This window comes from Bombus terrestris, chromosome 12, assembly GCF_910591885.1.
Source record: "Bombus terrestris chromosome 12, iyBomTerr1.2, whole genome shotgun sequence".
Taxonomy (NCBI): domain Eukaryota; kingdom Metazoa; phylum Arthropoda; class Insecta; order Hymenoptera; family Apidae; genus Bombus; species Bombus terrestris.
Window position 1 is genome coordinate 7,609,564 of NC_063280.1, and position 26,706 is coordinate 7,636,269.

General features: G+C 39.4%; 1 protein-coding gene and 1 long non-coding RNA gene across 4 annotated transcripts in view; one reads left to right on the top strand and one right to left on the bottom strand.

Annotated features, from left to right (window-relative positions):
- LOC100642652 (calcium-transporting ATPase sarcoplasmic/endoplasmic reticulum type) overlaps positions 1-24,442 on the bottom strand; it is a 55,116-nt gene extending 30,674 nt beyond the window's left edge. For 2 of the 3 annotated variants that reach the window (XR_007225984.1, XM_020865924.2), the window contains exons 1-2: positions 24,012-24,442; positions 19,598-19,785 (exon numbers count right to left, since the gene is read on the bottom strand). Coding sequence is in view for 1 of the 3 variants with exons in the window: in XM_020865924.2 (XP_020721583.1) it covers positions 19,598-19,715 (118 nt within the window). In the remaining 2 variants the exon portion in view is untranslated. Of the gene's footprint in view, positions 1-19,597; positions 19,786-20,307; positions 20,364-22,369; positions 22,612-24,011 lie in introns of those variants that run through there. The other variant, XR_007225985.1, reaches the window with a different exon arrangement.
- Positions 4,195-7,984, top strand: LOC125386115. The gene is made up of 3 exons (XR_007225986.1): positions 4,195-4,436; positions 6,449-7,719; positions 7,814-7,984. It is a non-coding gene; the product is annotated as an uncharacterized LOC125386115 (long non-coding RNA).
- Positions 24,443-26,706: the final 2,264 nt, after the last annotated feature.

The window sequence follows — 26,706 nt, forward strand, 5'->3', positions numbered from 1 at the left end:
GGCCCAGATATAAATACCGAACATTTCACGTGCTTCTCTCGCCCGCCACTCTCCCATCTGATTGTGTATTTTTGAAATGTAGGTTACGGAATGCCAGCGAATGCAAGTATCTGATAAAAGGTTACGTAAGTTTTGGCAAGTGCGTCGAGGTGGTAGTCTATTTGCGTTGTAAAAACATAGCCTTGCGCGTATTGTTATTTATTAACGCGCATTCGCTGCAATAATCGTAATTTATGGCAATACAATTAGATACGTGCCTAGAGCGATTCGTCGTAGCGCTTACATTTTCAACTTATCTACGGTGAAATAGGAAGATAACGACGGTTTTAATTAATTTACAGCGATATTAGAGAATAGTTTGATGTCGTGAATTAATCGTTCGATCATAATAAGCCCGTAGCATCGTTACATAATTTTCTCTTTCAATTTTCAAAATTTAATGCTATTCCACGATTAGTCGAGGTTAAACGTTGATCGCTTATTCCGGTAGTGAAAATCGAGAAATTTTCTGGGAAAGAATAACTTTGCGTTGCATTTCGTTTATTCTACATAACGTTGAAATTAGGAAAATGTCAAGATATTGAAATGGTACAATTAGAGAACGCAGATCGCCCGATATAACGACACACTTTCACGCGAAACCATTAAGTTAGCTCGTTACGAGTTGCACAAGAGAAGGCCATCGATTCGCGTGCTCGCGTTCCCCTTAGGCAAAATGTTAATTGGATCTGCTTCGATGTAATTACATTTGCAGAGTGTGAAGGCGAGGAACGATCGGATTTAACGCACCCAAAGACTTCTCTTCCGCTCGTTTTTGTGTCCCGAAGTCTCCTCAGCACATGTCTCGAAGAAACGTGGAAATTGAAACTGTTTAGCATCCCGTTGATTAACTCAGCGCTTTAACGAGTTTACAAATGGAAATTTTGAAATTGACCGTGTAAGCTCTTTCTCTTTCGATATCGAATTTCGTTCTAATTAATAACAACTGGAAACTTCTATACCGAATGAAATAATATTATGAAGATCATAATCTTAGAAGTAGAGATTACACGTGAAATAAACTAAATCACTTTTCACAGCCGCGAGATCCAAAGGATTAAACGACGAGAACGTAGAAACTAAAAATGGAATTGTTGCGTTAATGAAAATAAGAAAGTTCGAGGTATCATTTACGTATAAAGTTGTATCATAAAAAAAGGTAAATACGTTAAAAATCACTATCATAATTTCATAGACTTTGGAAAAAAAGGTAATAACTACATCATAAATACATAAGACATGAAACATAAATTATCCCAATCCACTAAACCTATCTAGCTACCTAATCTCCTAAACTACCCAATCTACTTAATCCACTAAACAACTTAATCTCGCTAACCTCCCAACCTATTTATCCAACAACTTGATATATACTCGACAAGTATTGCATAAGCAAGAAAAATCTGTGCGCCGTGTAAAATTCTCGAAATAAACCTTAATCGAAATTCCTTCTAGCAACTTGTCGATCAAGCGTCCGCGTCAATTTTTTTATTCGCGACAACTGATTCTGCTTATTTAGAAAGTATCGCGACTATGAAACGACTAGGCTTCTCAAGTCCCTAGGTTATTTTACGCTAGGATACACTGTGTGCATAACATTGCTTATTTCTGGTGTGTTACATTACGCCAGCACGTATCACAATTTATCAGCGTTTCAAAAGAGGGAAAACATCGGCTCTAGCCGTGCATCATGGAAACGGCACTACCGTGGAAACCATCAGCGTGCATTTTTCCGAGCCAATTACGCGCGCCGTGAATTACGATAACGAAACGTTCGAAAATATAGACGTGCATCGCTATCTTTAAACCCAGAAACCTATGGAGCTCGAGTAGCTCGACGTGGGTGACTATCCATTACTGTCATCTTCGGATAGATACGAACACGTTTCTATTTCGATTCCAATTCCCACGTGTCACGTCTCTTACGCGTATCCTATCCTACGCTTACTCTTATTTTCCAACGAATGATTTTCTTATCAGATTCTACCAGCAATGTGTGTAATTATAGACTGAGACGCGTCCTCCGCGATATTTCTCCGTCATTTCCAAGAAATCCACTCCTCGTGCCTGAATATGTTAAGTGAAATTATTTACGTAAAGAGTAGATCGATAGATCGGTAGCCGAAGGATATCAGGAGATGTTACACGGCGAATTATTGCCTCCGATAATTGAAATATAGAAGACGAGAGGAGGACTTTTCAACATGACGCTGCTCCTCTTCGTACAGCTGCCAGTATGAAAAAGTAGTTTCAGAATTTCGGAATAGAATTATTATCATGGACGACATCGTGTACAGATCCGAAATCGATCGAGAACCCGCGGGGAATTCTTGCGAGAAAAGTTTACCATCCGGGTAAGCCACCTACGGAAAATATGGTTGAGCTTAGGGGTGGAATAAGATCCGCGTGGACGGATATTCAAAATGAAACTTCGCATAAGTTAGTGGATGGTATACGTAATAGATTAATGGAAGTAAAATATAAAAGAAAATCCACTATATATCGAATGAAATGTTAGAAGATTAACACCGAGTTTGTATCCTTTTCATAACCAAAACCGCTATTTCAAGAGAAAATTTAATTTTTCCCAGGCTTCGAAAGGACATTTTTGTTTCTTGTATCTTCCGTTTCATTTTATATTATAATATGAAATTATATGAACGATTTCGTCAATTTTCCTTCTAATATCAAAAAATGGCGTTGAGTTTATAAATTTAATCTTTTGTTTCTTTTAAATTATTATTATTATTGTTGTGTTACACTTTCGCCAATTACAAAACCGAGGTAATAATATTAGAAAATTGTACGAGTAGACACGTGTACAAGTAACAATCTTTCTTTAATGTTTCTGTTTAATCTTTCTGTAATGATTGACAGTGATGATACAATCCTCTACATACAATCACTGTATAATTAATTAAATTAAGAATCAATTAAACCATTGTCGCATTTTTGATCGATCGCATCGACGACGTTCGTTTCCTGTTTATGCTGTTCGCGAGGAAATGTCTAACGTTGTGCAATCATAGTCGAAGATGTTTCGATCGATCGAAGCAACGTGAGCATGAAATTTGTCGCTAAAATTGTCCTACTCCATAGTTAGCCACGATTCACGTAGACAATTTTCGAGTAATTTTCTGCGATCTTTTCCAGCCAATTTTTACCAATCATTTACCTACTCCTTCCTACAATCTCGATAGTTGCTTTCTTGAAAATATTCTCGTTGACGTCAATTCATTATGGTAGAATTTTCTTGATTGCCACGAGTGAAAGTTTGTCAACATCTACGCGTTTCTCTTTGGCAATTCCACGTTTATGTTCTGCATATCGCAGGCTTTCTACTTTCAAACAGATATTCAAGTTTCTGTCTATCGCTGCAGTGGGATCTTCCATATGCTAATTAATTCATTCGCGAAAGTTAGCGCGAGTATTAATGAGAATATGAAAATATTTCTTAGAAAGTGAACAATTTTTGAGCAATTGGTTAGAGGAGAAGAGAGAAGGAACTTTCATGTAACAGCTATTCCAACATATTATTTATAGAAGATCGCATAATATAAATGCAATCTTGTTTTAATTATTTACGCTCGACACAATCGCGTTTGTTGATTACATATTCTTTATTAGACTGCAATAGAATATATACCGCAAATAGAAACACTTTAAACGTTGCACATTTTCACGATATTCTTTATCTTCTAAAATATTCCTTGCTTCGTTTTGTAGTTATATAATTGTACTGAATAATTATTATCATACGTTTCCTCTCTGACACCACCATACACAAAGCGTTTATACATGCAATAGCAACTTCACATTAAAGCGACGAGAACGATACGTCGTTCTGTTTTAAAACAGTACATCGGAATACTATTCGAAAATATGTAACTCGTTGTTTCTCAGGAAAATAACAATTTCTTTAGCTAACGACCTGTTATTTCACCGAACGTTCGCTATCTGTGTCGCGTTAATTTGCATTAAATTCTCGCGTTTACTTAAAAATTCCATAGCCAAACACGCTTTTCAAACCGTGTTTAATGGATTACGGTGACAATTCTGATTGCTGTAAACGTGCGGTTGATACGGCGACACGCAGATAACGACTAGGTTGGCGCAAAAGCTGGAAAATCGTTAACTCGTTTCAATTACGTGAACTCGTCCCTGTTGAAGCTAAAACGCAAAGTTATATACACGCCAAGCCTGTTTGTCACCGATCGTCTATTGTCGCGTCAAAAATCGCGACACTTTGAAAGCTTTGCCAGTTTGTTCGATAAAGCAGCATGCGAATAAAAATAAGGAACAATCAGGTTAATTTAACCAGCGTTGAATTGTCACGACATAACGCCAGCAAACATTAACGTGGGCAAACATTTTGACCTTTTCGTTGCTGCACGTGGGTACGTACATACTTATACCTATACCACTTGGTTATTTTAATCTATTACATACGCATGGATTAACTAACTCGAGTAATCTATATATCTAGTTCGCCGATCTATAGTAACCTATCACGTTAGGCGACATATTATTTACATACTCAGATAAGAAGTATTCTGAATTTTGATTACGTATTAATGAAATTCCATCGGATACGTGTAACGAGTATTCCTTTCAATTCTTCGCTTGTCTTTCTCCGTGTGTACTTAAAAATTGGTTTCAATAAAAACAACAAGGAATTCTTAAAGAGAAGAAGAAAAGGGAAAAATGTTGGGAAAAATAAGACAAGTCCGAGTATTCGTTGAGTTAATGAAATTCCATTAGACGCCGTGTAACAAGTATTCCTCTCATTTCGTCACTTGTCCTTCCCAATCGGTTCATAAACATTGCTTTAAATCAAAATAACAAGGAATGCTTAAAGAGAAGAAGAGAAGAGAAAAATGCTGGAAAAAATAAGACAAGCCTGCATCTATTCTTACAAATTGCTTTCGATAAAAGTAGCGAAAAATGTCTTTAAACGGATGAAAGAAAAGCGGAAAAGCGAGCCCTTGCCTACTTTCTAACGATAAACGAGTCTCAAAGGAGTAGCTCAGATGGCAATCGTCAAAAGAGAGAAAAAAAACGCGATAGGAAAAGAACACTCGGCAAAGAGTACTGGGCGATTTCAAGAATGCTTGGTCAGCATCCACGAGAACTATAGGAGAGCAACAGCAATTAAAAAAGAACCATTTATTCTCATTATTATGAAAAAGAATCCACGATACGACGAACTCGTAACGAGTTACCCTGGCGATCATCTTCGTCTCATTCATTACCCTGTCAACTGGCTCGAAATTGAAACGTTTCACGGCCAGTCGACGTTCAGCCAACTATTAAAAAAAGAGTGACACGAAGACGGTAAAACGAGAAGAGAAGAGAAGAGAAGAGAAGAAGAAGAGAAGAGGCTGGCGGTATATTCGAGCAGCAGACATCGATGAAACATACGAGCAGAGCGAGGGACTCCGGCTAAACGCCGCAACGAGCCATAACTTTGAAGTGCGGCCTTAAAACGAATTAACCCCATTTGCCGCGATAACTTCTAATGCAATTTCACCGTAACATGTGCGATTTACCGAGCACGGGCCGATTTTTATGTTCTCCGCGTCTACAGAAACGACCAAGACAGTATATATTACGGGGAACAGATTCTTTCGAACAGTGAATGGATTTCAATTGGCGGATTGCGAACGTTCGCGCGTTTAAAAGAATTTTATACAGAGAAAAATGTGCGGAATTGGCGTAACATGTAGAAATATACGGAATACCGGAAAGTACACGTTACGGTATTAATTATAGTATTTGATATATATAGTAACGATGTAATAGTCGATGAAACGAATCTTTTATATTTATGCTTCATTTGTTTATCTTCATATCGATGGAAATATAAATTTCCATGAACATTCGCAGTCTATCGATTAGAGGCGGGACATTCGAAAGGTCAAAATATTTGAATAAAAAAAAAAAGAAAAAATAAGAGGAAAAGAACGAAGGAAGAAGATGGAAACTTTAGAAATGTTGAATTCAGGCATCGCAAATCTAACAAAAATTCAGGTTTCGACGAGTGTCTAACTTCGACGAAGGTTTCATAGAATACGTGTACGATTTTATCGTCTTGCGTGGTTTGATTAGAAGTCTGTGCGTAACGCGGACGAATAAAGTGGTAGAGAGTGTAACTTTCCGAGGAGCTTATTAATAATGAATCAGACAGCTAGGTGGCCTGACGTGGTTGCTTACGCTCGAAGTTGTCCACGTCAGGTGTATGTCTGCACCGACTAAAGCATTTATAAATAACCAATAACAGGAAGATGGCTTGCATTCTTCCAGCATGAATCTGTTGGCAATAATTCGTTTCTTTATTTGTACTTTTTTAACGAACTGCTTTCGGCTACTTTAAGAACACGTTTTCCTTTTCTCTTCTTTACTTTTACAGGTAGGAACGAAGAAGAAGAATAGCCGGGAATTTCAAATGGGCCGCTATGTGTCGCTGCCAATAGCCAGAAATATTTCGCTTCGACGGTTTATTTGGAAATATTTGATCGCCGAATATTTGCGTATTTATACGCCTATCGCATATATTCTTCCATTATTTTTCTTGTTTTAAATGCAAAAATATTGCGAAGTAAATCTATTTTTCGCCGATAATCGACGATATTTCATCTTCGTAGTTTATTTTCAAATAATGAGAAACGAGCGAATCGTGGAACGTTGCTTCTTCTGCAACGTTTACCTCGAGCACACGGGGAGACATTTTTCGCCATTGTTGCTCGTCGTAACTCGCTACATTTTCGGCCCGTCGAGTTTTAAATGAACCCGAGGCGTTTGCATCGTATTAGAGGAATATTTAACGCGTTGCAACGGCAAGTGTAGAAAATTTATGATTTATTTTCTTCTGCTGGATATTTCCACCAGCTGTGTCCCGAGCTACGATTTGTTTTCAGCAAAATTGTAACGTCGGAAACCGCTTTCCTTCTGCTGACTGTGCCAGTTGCGTTTCGCGTTTCTGCCGCTGTTACCATTCCAATTTGTAGATGGGCCGTAAAAGCGGTTTTTAGCATGAATTTCGTCGTGTTCCGTGGCAATATAAGCCTGGCATTTAGGCAACGCGCAACCGGCGCTAATATTATCGTTTATTTCCAGCCATACAAAAGCTAAGATATGCGATTTTATCGCGATTCAAAGCTGTTTATTATATTTTCTGTTTGCTTTCGAGAATCTACGTTCTCTCTGCTGTTTTTCGACATTTCTTAATTTTCAATATCGAATGCAGATCGATACGTTTCCAACTTTCTTCCTTTCTACTTTCATAAAAAATTTTGTTTCGTACAAAATTTCAGAAACGATATAACTGCGAAATTAACGGTAATACTTGCAAAGAATTTTATCTCTTAAATTTCTCATTTGATTTCAATCTGATTAATTTGATACGCAGTCGTACTTTTCTATTGATAAGAAATTCCTGAACATTCAAGATAAAACGTTGATTCAAATTACGAAAGACGAAGAAAGGGAAAGCGGATAATGCTAAAGAAAAGGGAAAAGAGAGCAAAACGGACGCACAACGTTTGCGACGAGTAACGCTCCACGCGTAAGACAATTTACATCCGGAATGGTAACAACGATGAACATTTGCGATAACGCCGTAGCAGATAACAGGTTTTCACATTGTGTTTCTCACCTGTTATCCACCTCATCTAATCGTAGGTTGGCAACTTTTACTACATCGTCGTGCCGTATCGTCCCGGCGTCGTGTTTTTAATCATTCATGTTGATCGTTTAATTATTTATGAATTTCCAGCAAGTATCTCGCTACGTGGAAATTTGGAAGAAAAACCTGGAATATGATTGTCAGAAGCGAACAGAATTCTTTCCACAATCTCATCAGTGTCTTTAGAACTATCACGAGATCTTGAAACATGTTTACTAATGTGAAATAAAGTACGATAAATTTATAATAAAATTTAAAGCGTCGAAGTCTCTCATTATTCGTTATCGATTTTCAACGGAGAAAATCTACAATTTCTTTCGCTACGATGATTCTCCGCCGTCGATATTGAATTTCCAATATTCCGCAGGACTGGCAATCGCAAAAATTACGTTCGATTTAAATCTCGTTAAATGAAAATCAATATTCTGTCCCAATCACGTCAATTTAGCGAGGATCGTAGATCTGAAAAACTAAGGTAGGACAAGCGAGCGATAAAAAGAGCGAAGGAAAAATACCACCTTTAATCCACCGTTCTCAAACAAAAGAAACGAATTCGTTCGACGTTCGACTCGCGGCAGATAATTTACGATGGTATCGGTACGTACATCTACTGATTAAAAAACGTCCATCAGATTGGAATCTTCCCGAAGATGGTATCCCACTAGGAGTAACCAACCACGTGTTATTTAGCAATTAAGTTGGAAAAATTTACCAAATGTTCAGCTGGACAAATTTTAAAGTACAAATTAAATAATTAAAAAAAGAAGAAGGAAGATTAGTATCTTCGAGATAAGACTGGAGATATGGCGCTAGCGAGTTTCTAAAGCCTTTTACTACGCATTAAGATAGCCACGAAAAAAGAAGTTGCTGGATCCACCGCTGTATAATCAAACAGCGATCTCGTGAAAAACGTGGAACGTTCCCTGTGAGCGTGTTTTCAAGCATAATAAACTCGATCGAACGATGAAATTACACGCCGATCTCGTGACTATCCACCGTTGATTGAGACAATCCCGTAATTAACTGTGTCGCCACGTGTATTCGTGGAACGTTAACCCCCCATAACAGCAATTTCCTTCGCCTCTGACAAGGAAATAATGCGAACGAACGCAATCTGGCTTTTCATTTGAAAAATAGAAAGGAATTATGGAAACAATTTGAACGCTCGATATCGAGGCACAACGATATTAGCAATGGAGCGTCAAAGCATAGAGATCGGTAAATGGAATAGTATTTTAACGATATGTATACGGATACGCGAGTAGATTATTTTCAAGTGACGCGAGTTTGACGGGAATTAATTCCATTCGTCGTGGAAAAAGAGAGAAATTAACAAATCGACGATTCGAGTCATCGGGAAACCTCGGAGAAGAATCATAGTAGTTGGTGGATGAAATATAATCAATTTTACCTTCGTCGGTGTGAATTTCCTCGAAACGCTATACTTTTTGGGAATATGAACAGTAATACGACCAGACCGGTTTCGAAATTTAATTTAAAATTGTACGTTCATCGTTATTTCCTTTCCCTCGTCCAACTTTATGTATATTCTTGTACTAACAAAAATTAAGAAAAAAAATTGATTAATCAGGTAATATAAGAATTTATAATAAAGTTAGACGAACGAAAGGAACAACAAGTAATGTAGAATTTTTAATTAAATTTTGAAACCGATCGTTCGACCGGGCCTTGTAAGGTTAGTGTCAGATGTCCCAATGGTCTTAAACACTATTTTTTACGAACATTTTACGATTTTTTAAAAATGTACAATTCTTTAAAAATATTTTTTATAGCTACTTTTAAGCTCTACGTTTATTACAGTGTTTATAGTTGTTTATATTTGTCGCATCCCCCCAATTCTTTTATTACAGCGCGCTTTGCTTCTTCTCGTGTCTTATAGTTTCTTCTTCTTCTTTTTTTTTTTTTTTATAGCTTCTGCCGCTCTTCTTTATTTCGCTGCAACCTCTTTATAACTTTCGTGTTTCACGCTCTTTTTTTTTTGTCCATATTTCCTCGCTTCTCGCCAAGGTAAGTAGTTCAATTTTTAATCAAATTGCTTCGAGGTAAGCTGTTTTTATCGCGACCAGGTTTTATAGTAGCGAATAGCCTCCGCGTAAATATTATTTACCTGTCGCGTAAATAATAACTTAATTACACGATACAGATACATTACCAAAAGGTAATTGATCGAACGATCAGTTTCGATTAATGGCGAAAGTAATTGCAAGTCAATGTACCGTGCACCCAATGACTGGCAGACTTCTCGGTACAGTGAAAGAAAATTCTACGAGAATGATTCATCGACTCTGGGCATGGATTTTAGAAGACCCGCTTTATTTCAAAGAAATCTGTTATCGTTTCAAGTGAAATCTCCATCTCGATGACGTCAACGATGTTCAGAAAGGATTTCATCGAACGGAAGCATCGAGCGATATTCAAAGAAAATTCTATCGGAGAAAAATTGTTCGATTCCCATGCAGTCGACTAAAAAATGCTAAGCGGTGAAATTACGTGTAAAAATTCTGTCAACGTCATTAAAAAGGTAAGCACGACGTTGTTTCGTTTCCAGACGCACAGAAGTTGCACAATTTCAAAAATTACAGTCTGTCACAGTGTTATAAAATTCTTCAAATTCGATAGAATTATGAAAAAAGATTATCAGTGATAATAATATCGAGGAAATTAGTGGAATTTCTTTTGTAAAGTAATTGCCTAGAAGAATATCGCGAATAGAATATTACTTTTCCGCAATTTTCGTCTTTAATGGGATAACGATGAAAAGCTTGAGATTATAACGTTTGTAAAACTCGTGTGAGTATTTCGACAGAAAAGTTTGAGAATTTTAAGACGACCGACCAATGATTTCTCGTTTTCTATCGTCCGTTGTCTACGAAAGTGTGAATGGACTCGTTCTACGAAAACAACTATCGTCGCTTTCCCAAACAATCGAGCGTTTCCCTGAGCGTTTTCGCCGAACAAAGAAAAACTGCGTGTTTCACGAAACGTTATAATTGCTGTTTCCTGCTTTGCAAAGTTGCACAACGTCTGCATCTGGCTTTGTACGGAGCTAATAGACCTTGAACTTATTTTTCATTCCGACGACGCTGTGCGTTCGTTTCGTACGCAATCGCTGCGGTCGCAAAAATCGACAGTATCGCAGCGTGTTGCGGTTTCCGATGGACTCAGCGAAAATATACATCGAATCGAGTAAATAGAAAGGTATTCACTTGGGAAGAAAAAGAAGAAAAGCCGAAAAGGTGTAAATAAATATCGTTGGGAATGGCAATAATACGCGAGATAAATATTTCATTTCGTTCTAAACAAAGGGAAAGATTACGACCCGTGGTGTAAGAAAAAAATACCATAAGCCCGGTTCTAAACTGCGATCCGCTTGATAGATTCCAGAAACAGTAAACAGTTTGGGAAAAGTAAAATTTTAAATTAGAATAAGAGAAATATATACCGGAGTATACTTAATTGAAGAAAAATAACAATCCTAATGCGTTCCAAACGTTTCCGCCCATTTTTACGCGCGTTTCATTGAAAGCAGAATAATACGGTTAAAATATCTTTATTTTCCAATAAAAAGAAGAAAAAAGAAATGTTTTAAATCCCAAGTTCCTCGATATGAAGCCGTATTTGCGTCGATTACCGCGAGTCAGTCGTCGCCTACGAGATACGAAAGGTGTTAAAATACCGTCCGATTTAATCTTCGTTATCTTCCTATTATTCCATTTCTATACGAATTATCGCTATTTCGTATCCATCTCACGTAAAACCACATGGACAATGGAACGACAAAAAGATATTTAATCTGCAATTGAAACGCTAACACATAAGCAGTGATAGAACAAATAATATCCAGGCTTTAAAGGTCGCGAAACGGACACGATTAAATCAATTAATTAATTAAAATGTTTGCAACTCGTTCAACCTTACGACACAAATGATCGTAATTATACCCGTGATCATAATCTAAAAGAAATGCTCGCTGATCGAAAATAACACATTTTTATTTATCGATCGTCACGCTATTAGCCGAATAAAGATACAGCTTTGAAGATATTCGTAAATTATAGGAACGTTTGCCTTAGAGAAATATTAGAACGATATCAATTTGTAAAATTGATGTCAGGATTATACATGACAGCATCATAAATTACGTTTATGTTCCAAAGATTAAAAAATTAGAGAATACACGGTGGAAATATTTTAACAATTTCAAGTACGATAAAATCAATAATTTTGCCAGTAACAAGACCATTAGCATCGTTAGCATACTTAAACGTAGCATTACGAGAATTAGACGAAAGGCGGATAGAATTGCAAACGTAGTGCTACAAGATCGACACGACGGAACTCGTTGAACGAGAACGCGACCACGGATACGTTTAACGATTTTGCACCATCGGAAAACATAGTTAATTAATATTTACGCTGCGGCACGTAGCATGGTCGTAGATTTAAAGGCCGTTCGGTTCTATTTGAAGCGTAATTTCGTTATCTGGCGAATGCGCACGTGCCACGCAAGGATACGCGATAAAAGGAAGCATTAAATTACGTTCCTAGATTCATTCAGCTGTTTGAATATTAAAAATAAATTTTACATTTTTGGTATCCTTTTTTTATCACATTTCTTAATTAATAATTTCCCTATCGACTCCAATAGAGAAAGTCCTATTCGGTTTCTCCTCTTTTCTTCCTATAAATATTTATCGTATATTATACAGACTGTAATATAATCCGGAAAATGACTCTATGTATAATAGAAAATATCTTCCAAGTGGAACGTGTCTTATCGTCTAAAAGCTTCGAATCATAATGCGTCCATAAATTTTTTTTAAAGAAGTCATCTGCTACATTAAGCTCGGCTAATGTCTTAACACTTTGACTGCCACGCCGAAATCACATGTTTCACTCAGAACGCCACAGTCTTTTAACACGGTGCACCGTTAGATGCAACACTTGTTCCTTTTTTTTTTCTTTTTTTTTTTTTTATTGATGTTCTAATAAAAATGTTTAATTGTTCCGATGGAGTACTTTTTATTTCAAAGTGTCTTCTATTTATCGGTTATATTCAATATACCCTAACTGTTAATTTTTATTCAATTTTTACAATTGTAAAAGGTTCACTAATGACCAACGTGGCAGTAAAGTGCTGTAACCTTCGAGTATTTTCTAACATCTGTCAAGAAATAAAAGAAATTAATACGTTCGTGGCATTGATATTGAATCGAGAATAAAATTTGACTGCGCAAATTGAACGATGATTGCTTCACCTATAACGCGTGTTTGGTTCTGCGACACAACCATATACGAAATTAACATGTGTGTGTTAAAAATTACACGAATTAAACTAAAAATAGGCCTGAGATTTAAACGCACGCGAAACAAAGTCCTTTTAATTAAAAGCTTCGCAACGCAGCGGCCCCAGCGATTTCAGATTTTGACGAACGATCCTCCGACACTTAACACGATCGATTTACCATCGAACAAAGCGAATATCGCGACCTGTTATACGCACGTTATTTCGCTAGCCTGCGCGAGATCCAGGCTGCAATTTATCCTTTCGTGAAGAGACGGTTGAGACTTATTTGCATCGTACCTTGGCGAGTTTACTGTCGCCACGTTGGCGCGCTTTCAATCGCGAATTAAAAACCGCTCGTAACGCGGCAACCGATGCGAGAAACGACTCGTTTGCGAGCACCTCCGTGTCGACGTCCGTCTTCGAATATTTCTGGAACGGAATAAACGAAGCGCGAAGCGTATACACGCGTTGTATATTCTTCATAAGCGAAGATCACACGAGGCTACATAATAAATCCGTTTCTATTGACTTTCTTAGTTTCACATTACTTCGTCGATGAAGTTGGAAAAAGAGGCAAAATAGATTTTACCATACGATGACGAAACGCCACGTGCTCTGTCGCTTGCGCTTAGTTAAAATTTCCCTCTCATACGACTTTTATTTTCACCGCGAGACACCCGAGGAAAACGAAGTTCAATTTAAATTTAAATCTCGTAACAGCCTAAGAAGAATAAGAATCTCGCTTAAAAGATAAAAACCAGGGAACACTTCACATATATTTGAACGTGTCTCGATAAATGAGAAAATGCTAGATAGGAGAAGGAATTATCGCGAGGAAAGGGATAATTCTTCTTAATTCGTGTAAGCTATGCTCGAAGTGAGAAAAAGCGAAAAGACGAATTCACGTTTTCACGCGTTGCAATTGCAACATTGGCGAGAACGGAAGATCGCTTATACGATCGCGCAAAGTCGGAATGGTGCAATTAAACGATCGGAAAAGCGAATCCAGAGACAATAGCCGATAATGTTCGAGCGTAACACGGTGTGTTAACCCCGGTCGCGATATTGTTTATCGAGTTTCCGCGATAATCGATGTGGGTCGCACGTGCAACAAGAGGATCCGCGAAGTCTCGTGATTTCGAACAGATCCTTTCAAACGAAACGTACGAGAACGTCGAGTGTCCTGTAGCTAAGAAATTTCCTATTTTTAGCTCTGCTGTCGAAGACTCTAAGAAATTAATTGTTTGATCCCATTCATCTATTAATAATCTACAGTATGTTACAGACGAGAAATCATGGATTATAAGAATCAACAAGATCTTATTGTACAAACTGTTCATCTTCCAACAGATTAAATAAATAGAATTCCACTGTACGTCGTTCGCGTACGAACCAGCCAATATTCGAATATGGAAACACGCGAACAAGCAAACAAATGAAAATAAATAATCATAATGAGAAAAATGAAAAGATCTCTGTAACCTGTAGCAGATAACGGACAATCTGCGTAGCTGAAGCGATTCGCGTTCGATCATTTCCGATGCATTTCATAATTGGTATAAATAACCAACGCGATGGCATTCGAGGAAAATGAGATCAGCCACGAAAGAATTCCGGCTAATCGAATCGAATTAATCCCGGAATTCGAATGCACGAGATCCAATTTTAGCGTTCAACGTTTTCCAGTCGCAGCGGGTTCTTCGCAACTATGAAGGACCGTTGTGCAAGCAACGTAACGAAACCGTGTGTAGCCTTGTCTGTTCGATTAATGCGCCGGATCCTAACGTTTCTTGGACGATGGACGAATTAGAATGCCGTCGTTCAACAATTATAGAAACCGCCTTCTAAACGACCAAAACCCAAGAGAAATGGACCTCCGACCAGCCGAGCCTGTCCCTCTCTGCAGATACGTGCTTTATTTTCGTAAACGAAAGATGATACTTGGCGGCGCGAAATCGTCTATTTTGCGTAGGATTCGTAATCGACGATCGTAACGCTCGAATTGGCGGTCGTCTGGTCGAAGATCGTGGATTTACCCCGTGATTCGTGGGCTCGTAAGCGCGAAACTATAAATTCTAACGGTAACGAGACGCTAGTTTCGGTGTTTCCATTTCGTCTTTCAGACCGCCAACATTTGTACTTTGCCGGTCATTCGGACGATACATCGCGAAATGGATTATTCCGTGCTAAAGTATCGCGTAAAACACTAAGGGCCTTTTCGTTTGTCGAAACGAGAGCGAAATCGGAGCATAAAAATTCGAGGATTTACGAGGGTTAAATATACCCTTTAGATGCGGTAAGTGCAATCATCAAAGAATAATTTGCTGTAGTTCTAAATACGACAGGATATTTATATTGCTTTAAAATGGATTCGACGACTCGATATAACGTTTACGCGTTAAACGCAATCACGAAGGAATAATTTACCGTTGTTTTAAACGTGCAATGAAGTTTATTTTCCTCTAAAATGGGAAACCAGCGCAGGTTCGTCAATTGTTTGATGATCGATAAAGAATGATTATGTAAGTAACAATCTTGCTATCTTCGAGATAGTTGCGCGTTAACGACTATGATATTGTTTATGCGAGGGAATTCCTTATTTGTTAAAGTATAACCGCGGGAAACGAGAAACGATACGCAACTATTGTAGCTCGGTCGTAGAATTTAAATCAAGAAATGCGGAGAATGGAATTTTTACAGATTATTTTTACTCTTACGAACAAACTGTGCAACGCTTGGCTCCACGTCCCAGAATCAAATATTTAAAAGCTTCTTCCACTCCGCCACGAATTCTTCGAAACTTTCAGAAAAATTCCGTCGCTGCGGATAATACGATAATTTCGAAGAACTCTCGATCGGAATTAAACCCAGCGCAACCGTAATACGAAATAAACAAATTCCACGATATTGCACGTTCACAGCCGACAAGTTTATACATCACGAACCTCGACGACCACCGGAATCAGCAAAGTTCTGACTCGCAGAATGCAAATTGGAAAATATCTACGTCATTAAGAATGAACGATCATGGTCGCGAAACAACACCACTGATAATGCGATAATCGCTGACTTTTCCCAAAGACGTTAGATACGATCGTACACGCGCGTCAATGGCCAATTGGCAATCAGATAGTAGCGCAAGATAGTTCACTGTTATTTTCATAAAAATATCTATAGCGCTGTAGTAAATAACGTTCTACATTTATTATTAGGAAAATTCATTCTACTTGTATTGAATCATAAAAACTTACCACGTGAAAGGCTAAAGCTATAATTGAATTATGAAACTAAAGCAGCGATATTCGTAAGAATTGATAGACGCCATCGTTCATAAACATCAAGATATTTATAGAACCTTCAAAGATTATCTATGTGAAATTAAGACAGAAGCTCTAACTCCACCCTACATAAATAAAGTTTGCATGTTCAATGTTAGACTAAAGTCTCATTTTTCTATCCACTACGTTCATCAATTATTGCTTTCAATTTTCATATTCTTATTATTAATTCGTCTATCGTATTCGCTTTTATTTAGTAGAAATTACAAATGTACTTCCCTCGGTTTTTCGTTTGACTCGTTCAACAGATTTATAATAAGAGTAAAATCGCGAAGGCCATGCGTTTGATCGTTAATTCGTCATGTGCATTTTATTATACCTACTAATCTCTGCCCATGCGGAATAGTGCTGACTCGTGCAAATAATTTGGAAAAATTTCTGGAGCGTTTGCTTATACAAAACACAGCGTTCTAATTGATTAATCGCTTCCCTAAATCAACCGGAGCCATTTATCGCGTTTTATATAAAACCAGATGCTCTAATATTTATAGACGGAAGTATACGTGAGTGAATTCAAATTTTCTACATCTTGATTTACGCCACTAGGATTTTCAGATCACGATTTGCTGCAAGAGCTCGCATTCGTCACGGCGACGACAGATTGTCCGATGGACTTTCAAAGCTACCGAAGATACGTGTAAAATGCAAATCGTTATCTGCGTTTTATCGAGTTCTCGTACGATCGAGATCGTTTTTAGATCGCGTAAATCGCCGTGATTATATTTATCAGCGTAGCCCGCTCGAGGAGCGCGAGAAGAATATCTGGTACTCGATGTTTAGCCAACTAAACGAGCGTTCTGGGAAAATAAACGATGAATGCCACGTGCGATTGCTCGGCACGATTAATTTGGCACCGCGATAACGAAAAGAGAAAAGGCTGTTTCATCCTCGTAACGGTTCTTCTTTGCGTGTCTCGCGAGCGTGATCCAAGCGTATTTCGCCGGCCGTGAACTCATTCATGATCGTAGAATCGGCTCGATGGCGCGTTAACTGGTTTCGATATCGAATTGGAAAGTGTTCGTGACGGAGACAACAGGTGTACGTGTCACGTTGTTGCGAACCTCTTAACCTTTTCACGACCATTCAGAGAAAATCCTCGCTATGGATTAAGGACACTTGTATGCATTCGATGTCCGTGACAGTGTTGTGTCATTGAATATAACGTTTAACTGGATACATTATCGAAGTAATATACGACAGATAGAACGCGTATCGAAAGTGAAAAAGCGTTGAGAATGGTCTTTGTAGCAGAAAGTATTTCAAACTGAAAGCATTAAAATGTTCTCTCCGATATATTTTTTACACGCGATTTGATGGAGAATTCGCTGTGAAAATTGAATGCACGCGTAATTATATAAATGGAAACATAATTTTAAAAACGTAGGATAACTCGGTTGTTCGGAGAAAATATGTTTAACTGAAATTACGTAATCAATACTTATTGTCCCCGTACGATTCACGTTACTTCCACGTTCTTTCTCTAATTGGAGCGCAGGGACACTATCCAAGGTAATAAAAGGCAACCACTAAACAATCCATGTAATCGATTTTCCAACGGTAACATCAGTCTATTCGCTTTTTCACGTCGTTCCGAATTCAACGAATTCGCGAGATTTCAAATAGAAAAATAAAAGAACACGTGGGGAGAATACAGACCATCGCGCTAACGAAAAATTAATAAAGGATCACAGACATTCGACCGATTCAGTGATTGAAATGGACGACAAATGAAATATTAGCGAAGTAGGTCGTACTCTCTTTCGATAAATATTGTAATTTTCATAGACGAGACGTTTTCAATATGAAAACCGCGTTAAATTGCGCGTGATCGTACGTTAAACGCGTCTCGGATCGATTTTACGTCAACCCGCAGGTATTCCCGGCTGCTTCAGAAAAGGTGCAACGCATATCTTCCGACTGGTCGTCCGTGAATGCCACGATACTAATGATTCAAGGCCATTATTGACAATCCACGACCTATTATTATTTTCAAATACGACGTCGAGCTACGAACAACCTTGCTTAGTTCTTCTCGTTTCCTTTCAATTTTAACGTCGATTGTTAGCTAAAAAAAAGAAAAAAAACAGGAGTAAACCAAAGAACGTATCTTTTAACTGAACGAAGAATGAAATTGAAATTGGAATTGGAATTGGAAATTCATATAGAGAATCGTTTCATAAGGCAAACGAACATTACCAATAGCTTATCGAATTTTTATCGGGTACTTAATTCCGACGTTATCGTACGATGCTATTGTCGACCATTCTTCTTTCTCTTCGTATATATACATACATTGTCAACGATTGTGATTTCAATAAATCGAGAATACATGTAATAATGGAATTTAAAGTAATGCCATCTAAATGAAAACGTTTAAATATTTTTTAGAACACGGGAAAGCTACTTTCGAGAGTGCTATTTTTAATATCCTGCAAATGTGTTACCTCGTAAAAAGAATGATCTAAGATATACTTGCCATGAATCTGTATAATATAGCATAGAAATATTTGGTGTTCTTATGTAAAATAGCATTCAGAAATGTCTGTGCTTTTGGTAGCTTCAAAGTGATTAAATGAATAACTACGTTATATTGGATGAAAGACACCCTCATAAAGGTATAATACTGACGTTCAGAAGCAGCAGAATGATTCAGGGCATTTTACCGATGCGGGTCATTGAGGAAACTTCGAACACGTGTACCAAAGGACTAGCAGTGGAACCGTGCATGGTGGGGATAAGCATCGCGCGTCGTGCACGAACCAATGCTCTAGCAGCTAGCATCCAGTTAGATAGTCACTATGCTTTTACCGCGCTGCTCGACAAAGTCCAGTAAATAACTTCGCGATACGCTGAACTTTTACCGTGTAGCATGGCCCCCAAATTTGTATCTTCAAACTCTTTTCGTTTTACAAATTCTTTATATATGACAGATATTGTAATAAATATGAGATTCAAATCTTCTTTTATCTAACTTATATATTGGATACTAGAAATAGGATATTATGCTACCACCAAGTACTATGCTACTGCTACCATTTTGTGTGTCTGTTACATTTGGACAATAAACAATACTTAATAAACAGTATTTAATCTGATCCTAGAAACGTAAGATTGATTTGTAACATATGTAAAGTTTGTAGGTAGTGAAAGCAAAGACCATTGCACGTACGAACCAATAATATTGAAGCTTAAGATAAAAATAATTGTAAGGAACAAGAAGTTACTTACCATTGAGACCATATTTCTCCTGGTTCCTCTTAACTTGGTCAAGAGATAATCCTTTGTCAGAATCGACATTAAAGAAATTTACCACCTCGTCCACTGTTTTGCTATGACCGTCCTCCATGGTTACTCCTGTATTAGTCACTAATTTTATCTGTTCAGTGACTATCCACGTTCATTCACACTGCAATTTTCTGTAATTCAAACAGACAATCAATTATAGATTATTTGTTCTTTCAAATAAATATTCATTTTCTTTGTAACATGCACAAATAAACTGATCTGCTCATCGCATAAATATCAACTGCAAATAACAAGTGTAACCAATTATTGAAAACAGCAGAAATTATTAAGTAACCAGACAGACGACAAAATGATTCTACAAAGACAGACGTTTCGATGCACTTTAATTTCAATTGTTTTCAAAGCTGAAATATAACCAAGGAGAGCTATGCTCCTTCAGATAAATCCTAAACACTTCGTAAAATCGTAAGAATACATAGTTTGCAGAAACTTGTCGAAATAAGGATTCCCAGAGAGCGAAGCTTAGATAAAGGCGATGAGGAAAAATCACCGCGTGCTCGCAATTACGAGCCAAACCGTTTCAGGTTAAACCGTCGTGGAACGAAACTTTTCAAGGTGTACGCACCGTGATTTCCCCTGATCGTTCGACACGAAACGTACAAAGTTCGATAACAGAACAGAAGTAAACTCACCAGGGACCAGTACGAAGTATTCGTTGGCGACGTGTCACAGAGAAATTACGTTACGGCTGTCGAATATTTAGGTTAGCTACAGGTCCCTAAGATGCACTCAAGCACACAGCGAGAGAGAGAGAGAGAGAAAGAGAATGAGAGGGAGGGAAGGAGTGAGAGAGACAGACGAAGAAGAGAAAAAATGAAACAAACTGGCACGAACAAACTTGCCGGGCACTAAAATGAAAAGTTCTACGGCCGATTAACGACGTATCACGATACGCGGGCACAGAAATTTAAGACGCTCGTCATTTTCTTCACGATATATTTCCCCTAAATGCTAAGCAAACCTCCTCTTCCGTAAGACTGACACGGCGAACGGCAAATCATTGCACACGTGCGCCACCTCGCGGAATGCGCCATTAACAAGTTGCAGCGTAGTTGCCCGCGCGCCGTCTACAACGCAAACGTAATTATAAACATAAATATCCAGTTAATAGAGATTCATTAACGCGTTACGATTACTCCATATGAATAGCCCTTCACTTTTCAAACTATGGAATTTCTATGAAGACGAGTCGTTCGTTCACTTTTGTATTTCGCGAAATCCACGTCACAGCGCGGCGCACCGTGTAGTATGAAAATGCGTGCGAGTCGAATGAACCGAGCATGTGGAGCGACGCCATTGGCTGGACAGCGTTCGTCAAGTATGACGCACTCAGCTATTTTCAGTCTTCTGCTAGTCTATTTCCTTGGCGCGTATTTTAAGACATTCAAAGGACATGGCTAATATTCTCGTTATATAACTATTGCTCTTATAATTTCATTTCCATCGCTTCGGTCGATGATTCGCGACGGAGCGTTGATTTTCGCGCCGTTCGACAATTTTCGTTCGATTAAATACGGCGACCAGGTAATCGAATCGACACCGAATGATTGTTAAGTGGTTTCGTTATATAACTAAGCAACCGGGTGTCTGTAGATTGTATAAAATTTTTGAAACCCGTTATATAACCTAACGAAAGATGACTCGACAATATAGATTTGTTTTGCATCCGAATCTTTCTTGCATTTAATCGATCACGAATAAAAGATCGATATTTCATCGATCGCTGAGTCAACTTTGTTCAATTTGTCGTTCGTCTTGCCAAGTGAGATGATGTTATGTAATATATCAGTATCGAAATGTACAATATGCAACGTTCACGCGCGTGCCTAAAATTGGGCCTGTAACTTTTCACTGTTACAGTAACAATAATTCATCGGACCGTAGCAGCGGTAGTCGTTAAACTGAACCGAGTACATCGAATCATTTTAAACATCATAAACCAGTAAGCTTTCACGACGCAGAAGCTGCAACTACTACTAATGTATGGTTTTATTACTAATTCAAATAAATACTTGAAAGAAAAAAAGAGGAAACACTTATATCGACCAATTTGCTCAACGATAATCCGAAACTTCCAGTCAACGATTTTGTTTCACGTTGCTCGACTATATATGCGTTTGAATACACATATTTATAACATTTATATACATATGTAGATTCAAATACCAACAAAAAGAAGAAAAGAAGCAAAACAATTTGAAGAAACAATTCTGATTGTTTATGATTATTAGAACGACACGTTAATAGGAAGAAACACACGCGAAGCCAGTATCGACGACGAGTTTCCAAAAGTCATTGGATCGTCGTACGCTCAAGGTCAACGTCGCGGCGACTTAAAACTCGGATGGAGTGCAAAGGTCGCACAACCAGTACAGCAAACGCCGAAGCCAAGGTTAGCGCTAAACTTAAGTGTGAATGGAAGAGCGGTGACTAGCCGGGAGACTCGATCGGGGTTACGGCCGTTGGAATCAGTCACCGGGCAGACTCCGCGTCTCCGGAACTCGACCTGTAATCCTATTCACCCGAACAAGTTCCACAACCGAAACCCCTGATCTTACACGATAAGAAAAAAGAAATTCCAACGGGTCCTCGACGTCGAATTTCAACTCCTTTCCCCCTTTCTCTCTCTCTCTCTTTCTCTCTCTCTCTCTCTCTCTTACTGTTTCGATTAAAAAATCTACAATTCGAACGTACGAAGATATTCAAGGAATGCTGTCAACCAATCCTTTTGACGCTGATGCGTTCGATCGTCCTGTGGCTACAAGAAACCTGAACAAGCAACGATCATGATCAAAAGTCGCGATTGGAAACTTGAAAGAAAGTCGCGCGCCAAAATGAACGGACGAAGAGGACAGACGGTTGGTCGAACAGGACTGCGGAACACTTGGGAACCGGTCCGAAACACCGTCCGGACGATCAGCTCGCTCGAACGCCCGGGACGCGACTAACCGGCCAAATCGCGCGCGCCCCAGCGGACCATTTTAGCACGTCTCTGACGACGACTTCCTAATTATTTTGGCAGAGATGGCCAGCAGCCACTGATTTCCCTACCCCTCCCATCCTTAGCCGCTGCGTTCGTCTCTATCTCACCAGCTACCCCTGTCCCTGTTCTACGCACCGAATCCCTCTTCTTATCTACCAGATTCTATCCCTGTTCTTATTTTCTTTCTCCCGTTTCCTTCCGTTTTCTTCTCGCCTCTGTCAATAATGATTTTTTGCCAAGTTTTCCGCGATATGCTAACTGCTCTACTTTCAAATAATTTTGATTTTGCGAAGAGACTGGCTTGATTGCAGTTTCTTAACCCTTGGATCAATGAAGCTGTTATTGGTTTAATTTGTTCTGATTCTAACAGTTACGAAGATGTACGTAAGGATGGAGCAAACAGGATGAATCATTTGAATTAAAACAGGCTTATATGTTAATAGCATAATTATGTTAGGTAATAGATCGACGATGATATAATATCGGGGATGGTTGGCGGCGTGGCAGAACAGTTTCTATTTGAAGATGAGATGCAACACGGTGGACGAGCTATAAAGATAGGAAATGTAGTACGTTTGTTGGCAAACAAGTAGAGGTCGTGTTTGTATGTAACGTGAGCTCCACATCGACACGTCTTCGATGAAGTAACATAGGCTATGTTAGTTTGGCTGGCTACTTAGGCTAGTGATACACTTTCGAGTAAGCAACATTCGCTGGACGCTGATTTGATATACGTCACTAAATATCTATGACAACATGAAATCGAGCGTATAACATGACGAACGATCGCCTTTCGAAACTTTCGGTATCTTCACCCGCGCAGAAATTGTTCCTAAATTTATCCCTCTCGTACGATCCTATCTACGAGTACTGACTTATCAAATTCTTCGCGCGGTCCTAATCCTCGAACGTATTCCATCGAATTTTCCACAATTTCGAAATAGATTTTACCGGAACGAAATCCCCTCGAATTTCCAAGTTCAAGTGGAAGACCCTTTCGAGATCTTTGTCACTGTACACCGAACGGAGCATATCGAGTACGTCGATTCGACCAAACACACATATTTCTTTCGAGAAGCATTGGACATCGACGAAAAACAGCGTACGATCTTTCACGCTGTTCGTTAAGAGATCCACAATAGAACGATTCACGGCCTCCCTCGGCTAAGTCCCTTTCAGCTTTTTTCGGTCACACAACACTGATCTCGTCCGATCGTCGTTTTCTTTTCTACCGATTCGGTCGATTTTCGTATCACACTGTGTACATGTATCGTCGTCACAAAAACACTATGGATATCTGGGAAAACTCCTCTGTTCACCTGTTGGTTGTACTCGCGCGGCAAGCAGACTTACCGTCTTTGCTTCGTCTTCTTGTGCTTGGCTCCGGGCTGTTGTTTCCTCACCGAATCGATTTCTCGAAGGAAATCGGCACCGGTGCGGCTGGGTCCCGGTCGCACTTTGCGATTCTACGATCGGCCGCGCGTTTCTTTCGCGTTGTACGACGAACAATGCGTAGAAGAGTACCGTGGAAACAGGTAAAGTAAGCGAAAGAGAAGGCGGCGAGTGTGTCACACTACGGCGAACTTTTGCGAGGCCTGTCTCTCCCCGTTGATGCGACGATCCCGATTACAGACTCGCTACTCCTCCCTGAACATCGTACCGTGAGAACGCGCGCTTTCCTCTGGTTCCTCTGCTTTCCTCTTTACATGAAGGGTGGTCGAGGGCGAAAACAAACAAACATTCAAAGGGCAACGCCTGCGCTGCTCAACGAAACGAAGCGACGAACCTCGCCGAAATTCCTTTAAATAGTCCGTAGGCGTCGCTACCTGGCGGCGAGACACCGAACGAGGGAAAACTCTGGCCGGAAGCCAGTGGTCCCGGCGGCCGCCGCACAGCCTCCCGGTTCGCTTCTCGTCGCAGTTTTTTCCATTTAACCTTCGAATTTCACCAGCACACGCTTGGGTTCGGGAACCAGCTCGCCCTACCTGCTACTCATCAGCCTTAAATTTGCGTCGCGAGAGTTACGCGAAAGGGTACTACTCCAGGTAGTAGTTCGCTCCAGCCACTTCCGGTACCGGAACACCACGGCCGCCATTGCGAAAATCCTTCGCGTTGAACTTTACCACTTGGAAGCGATTGCTTCGTGTAGATTTCCCCGTTGGAATAAATTACGTTCGTGCTTCTGCTTGCGATCTGTGCGTAGAAAATATGAGAATAAGCGTAGCTTGAAATGGCTAATTGTTTCATAGAGCAATAATAAAGATACTGGTTTTCTTCAAGGTGGAATGCCGATGGTATTGCCGTTCCTTCCTTCTTTTTAAGATGGTTTCATAGCCAGGTCTGGGGTGCCTCTTTTTTAAATATGATGTAAGACACAAGAATTCAATGACCTCAAATAGAATTACGTCGAAGCAACTCAAGGTCCCGTAGGCGGCAGATACGAGCTTTTTAAGATCACCATGTTCTGCCAGTATTTTCGGACAACCCTGAAATTTCATCATTTTCATTTCATTATTATTGGTGGCGTACGAGGCGGAATAATTAATTTCCGAGTAACTTCGCGCATATTTCTGCTCCGCAACGTCCACATTAACGCGAATCAAGCATTTCTGTTTCCAAAAATTCCGATTCACGATTTGCGCGTGTGATCCTGATCGGGATCCATCAGATTCCACTTATCGGCTGAGTGAAGGACCCACGTAAGATGCAGGTTTTAACAAACGATCAGCCAGTTCCCCGATACACAATGCTCCTATTGGGAACGTTCAAGGTACGCGTTTTTCTCAAGATCGAAAATAGGTGGTTGGCGTATGTCCAAATGCGATATCAGCTAGAACCTCGAAGACAATCCATCGACTGCGACCCCCAACCGACGGGTAACATCGCGGGACATTTATTATCTCGCCGATGATTAGCAACATTCGGGCCAATCAAGGGCCGAACGCGATGATCGATCGATCATGTTCCACGGGCAAGGGACGCGAGCAACGGTTGGCGAACCTTGCTCCATTCCCTCTCGTAGGAACCGCGGCTGGTTATGTAATTATGGTCCAATACGCGGCGAACCTAAAATAAGATCGTGCCATTTTCGTTTCTGTAATTGTTCCACACTAATTTCGTTGTCTCGACAAGCCGACCGACTTCTGCCGCTCCGGAACCTCTTCCAATCGGAAATCGCTCGCCAACGTTCAACGTCCTTGTCGCCATTCGGCCAAATTTTCCATCCACCGAATCGTCCATTTCGTTCACCCACGAGCATCGTCAAATAAATACTCTGAGTCTTTTCAAGGACAGTAGAGAATACGTAGACCCGGCTGTCAATCATAGGCCGTTCGTTTAAGGTTTAATTGAAATGGACTTTATTCACCCTTTGACCACGACGTACACGTAGCTCGAAGAAGCGACTTGCTTGCTGACGTAGATCAGAGGCATGTCATTTTTAATTGACTTCAGTTTTCGTAGAAACGTTATGTCTGCGAATATAGTTGTTGTTTGCCGAGTTCCTGCACATACCTCACATTTATCTTCACGTGCAGGATTATGTCAGCTTAGTAAGAAATGAGCTATACCGATCCAAATTTACCCGGCGTAGGTAATACGTCTTTCGTACTTAGTCGAAGCATTAAATTCCTAATTAAATTACGTGACTAGAATGTTGCAATTTCGTTGCCATATTATATCGGCGAATACAACTTTCTTATCGTTTCAAACATCCAACGTATATAAATCTAACAATGGTGTATTATTCTGCTATGATATTAAAAAATATCACGATAGGAAGACAAATTATAAAAGCGGAGCTTAGCAAGTTGATTTCTACCGAAAAGATCGAAGGAGATACGAAGCTAAAACCGCGTTGCGTCTAATCCCAAAAGTCCCTCGGTTCGAGATTCTGCTTCTTCGATCCTACATTCCCATGCAGTAAGGTTCGCGTACCAGGAACATTATTCATAGATAGGAGCAGAAAAGAAGCATTAGCCGCCCACGCGACGGCGTTTCGGGTATAAAGTCTGGTTCACATTATTTAGGTTGCTTCTCTTTAACCCCA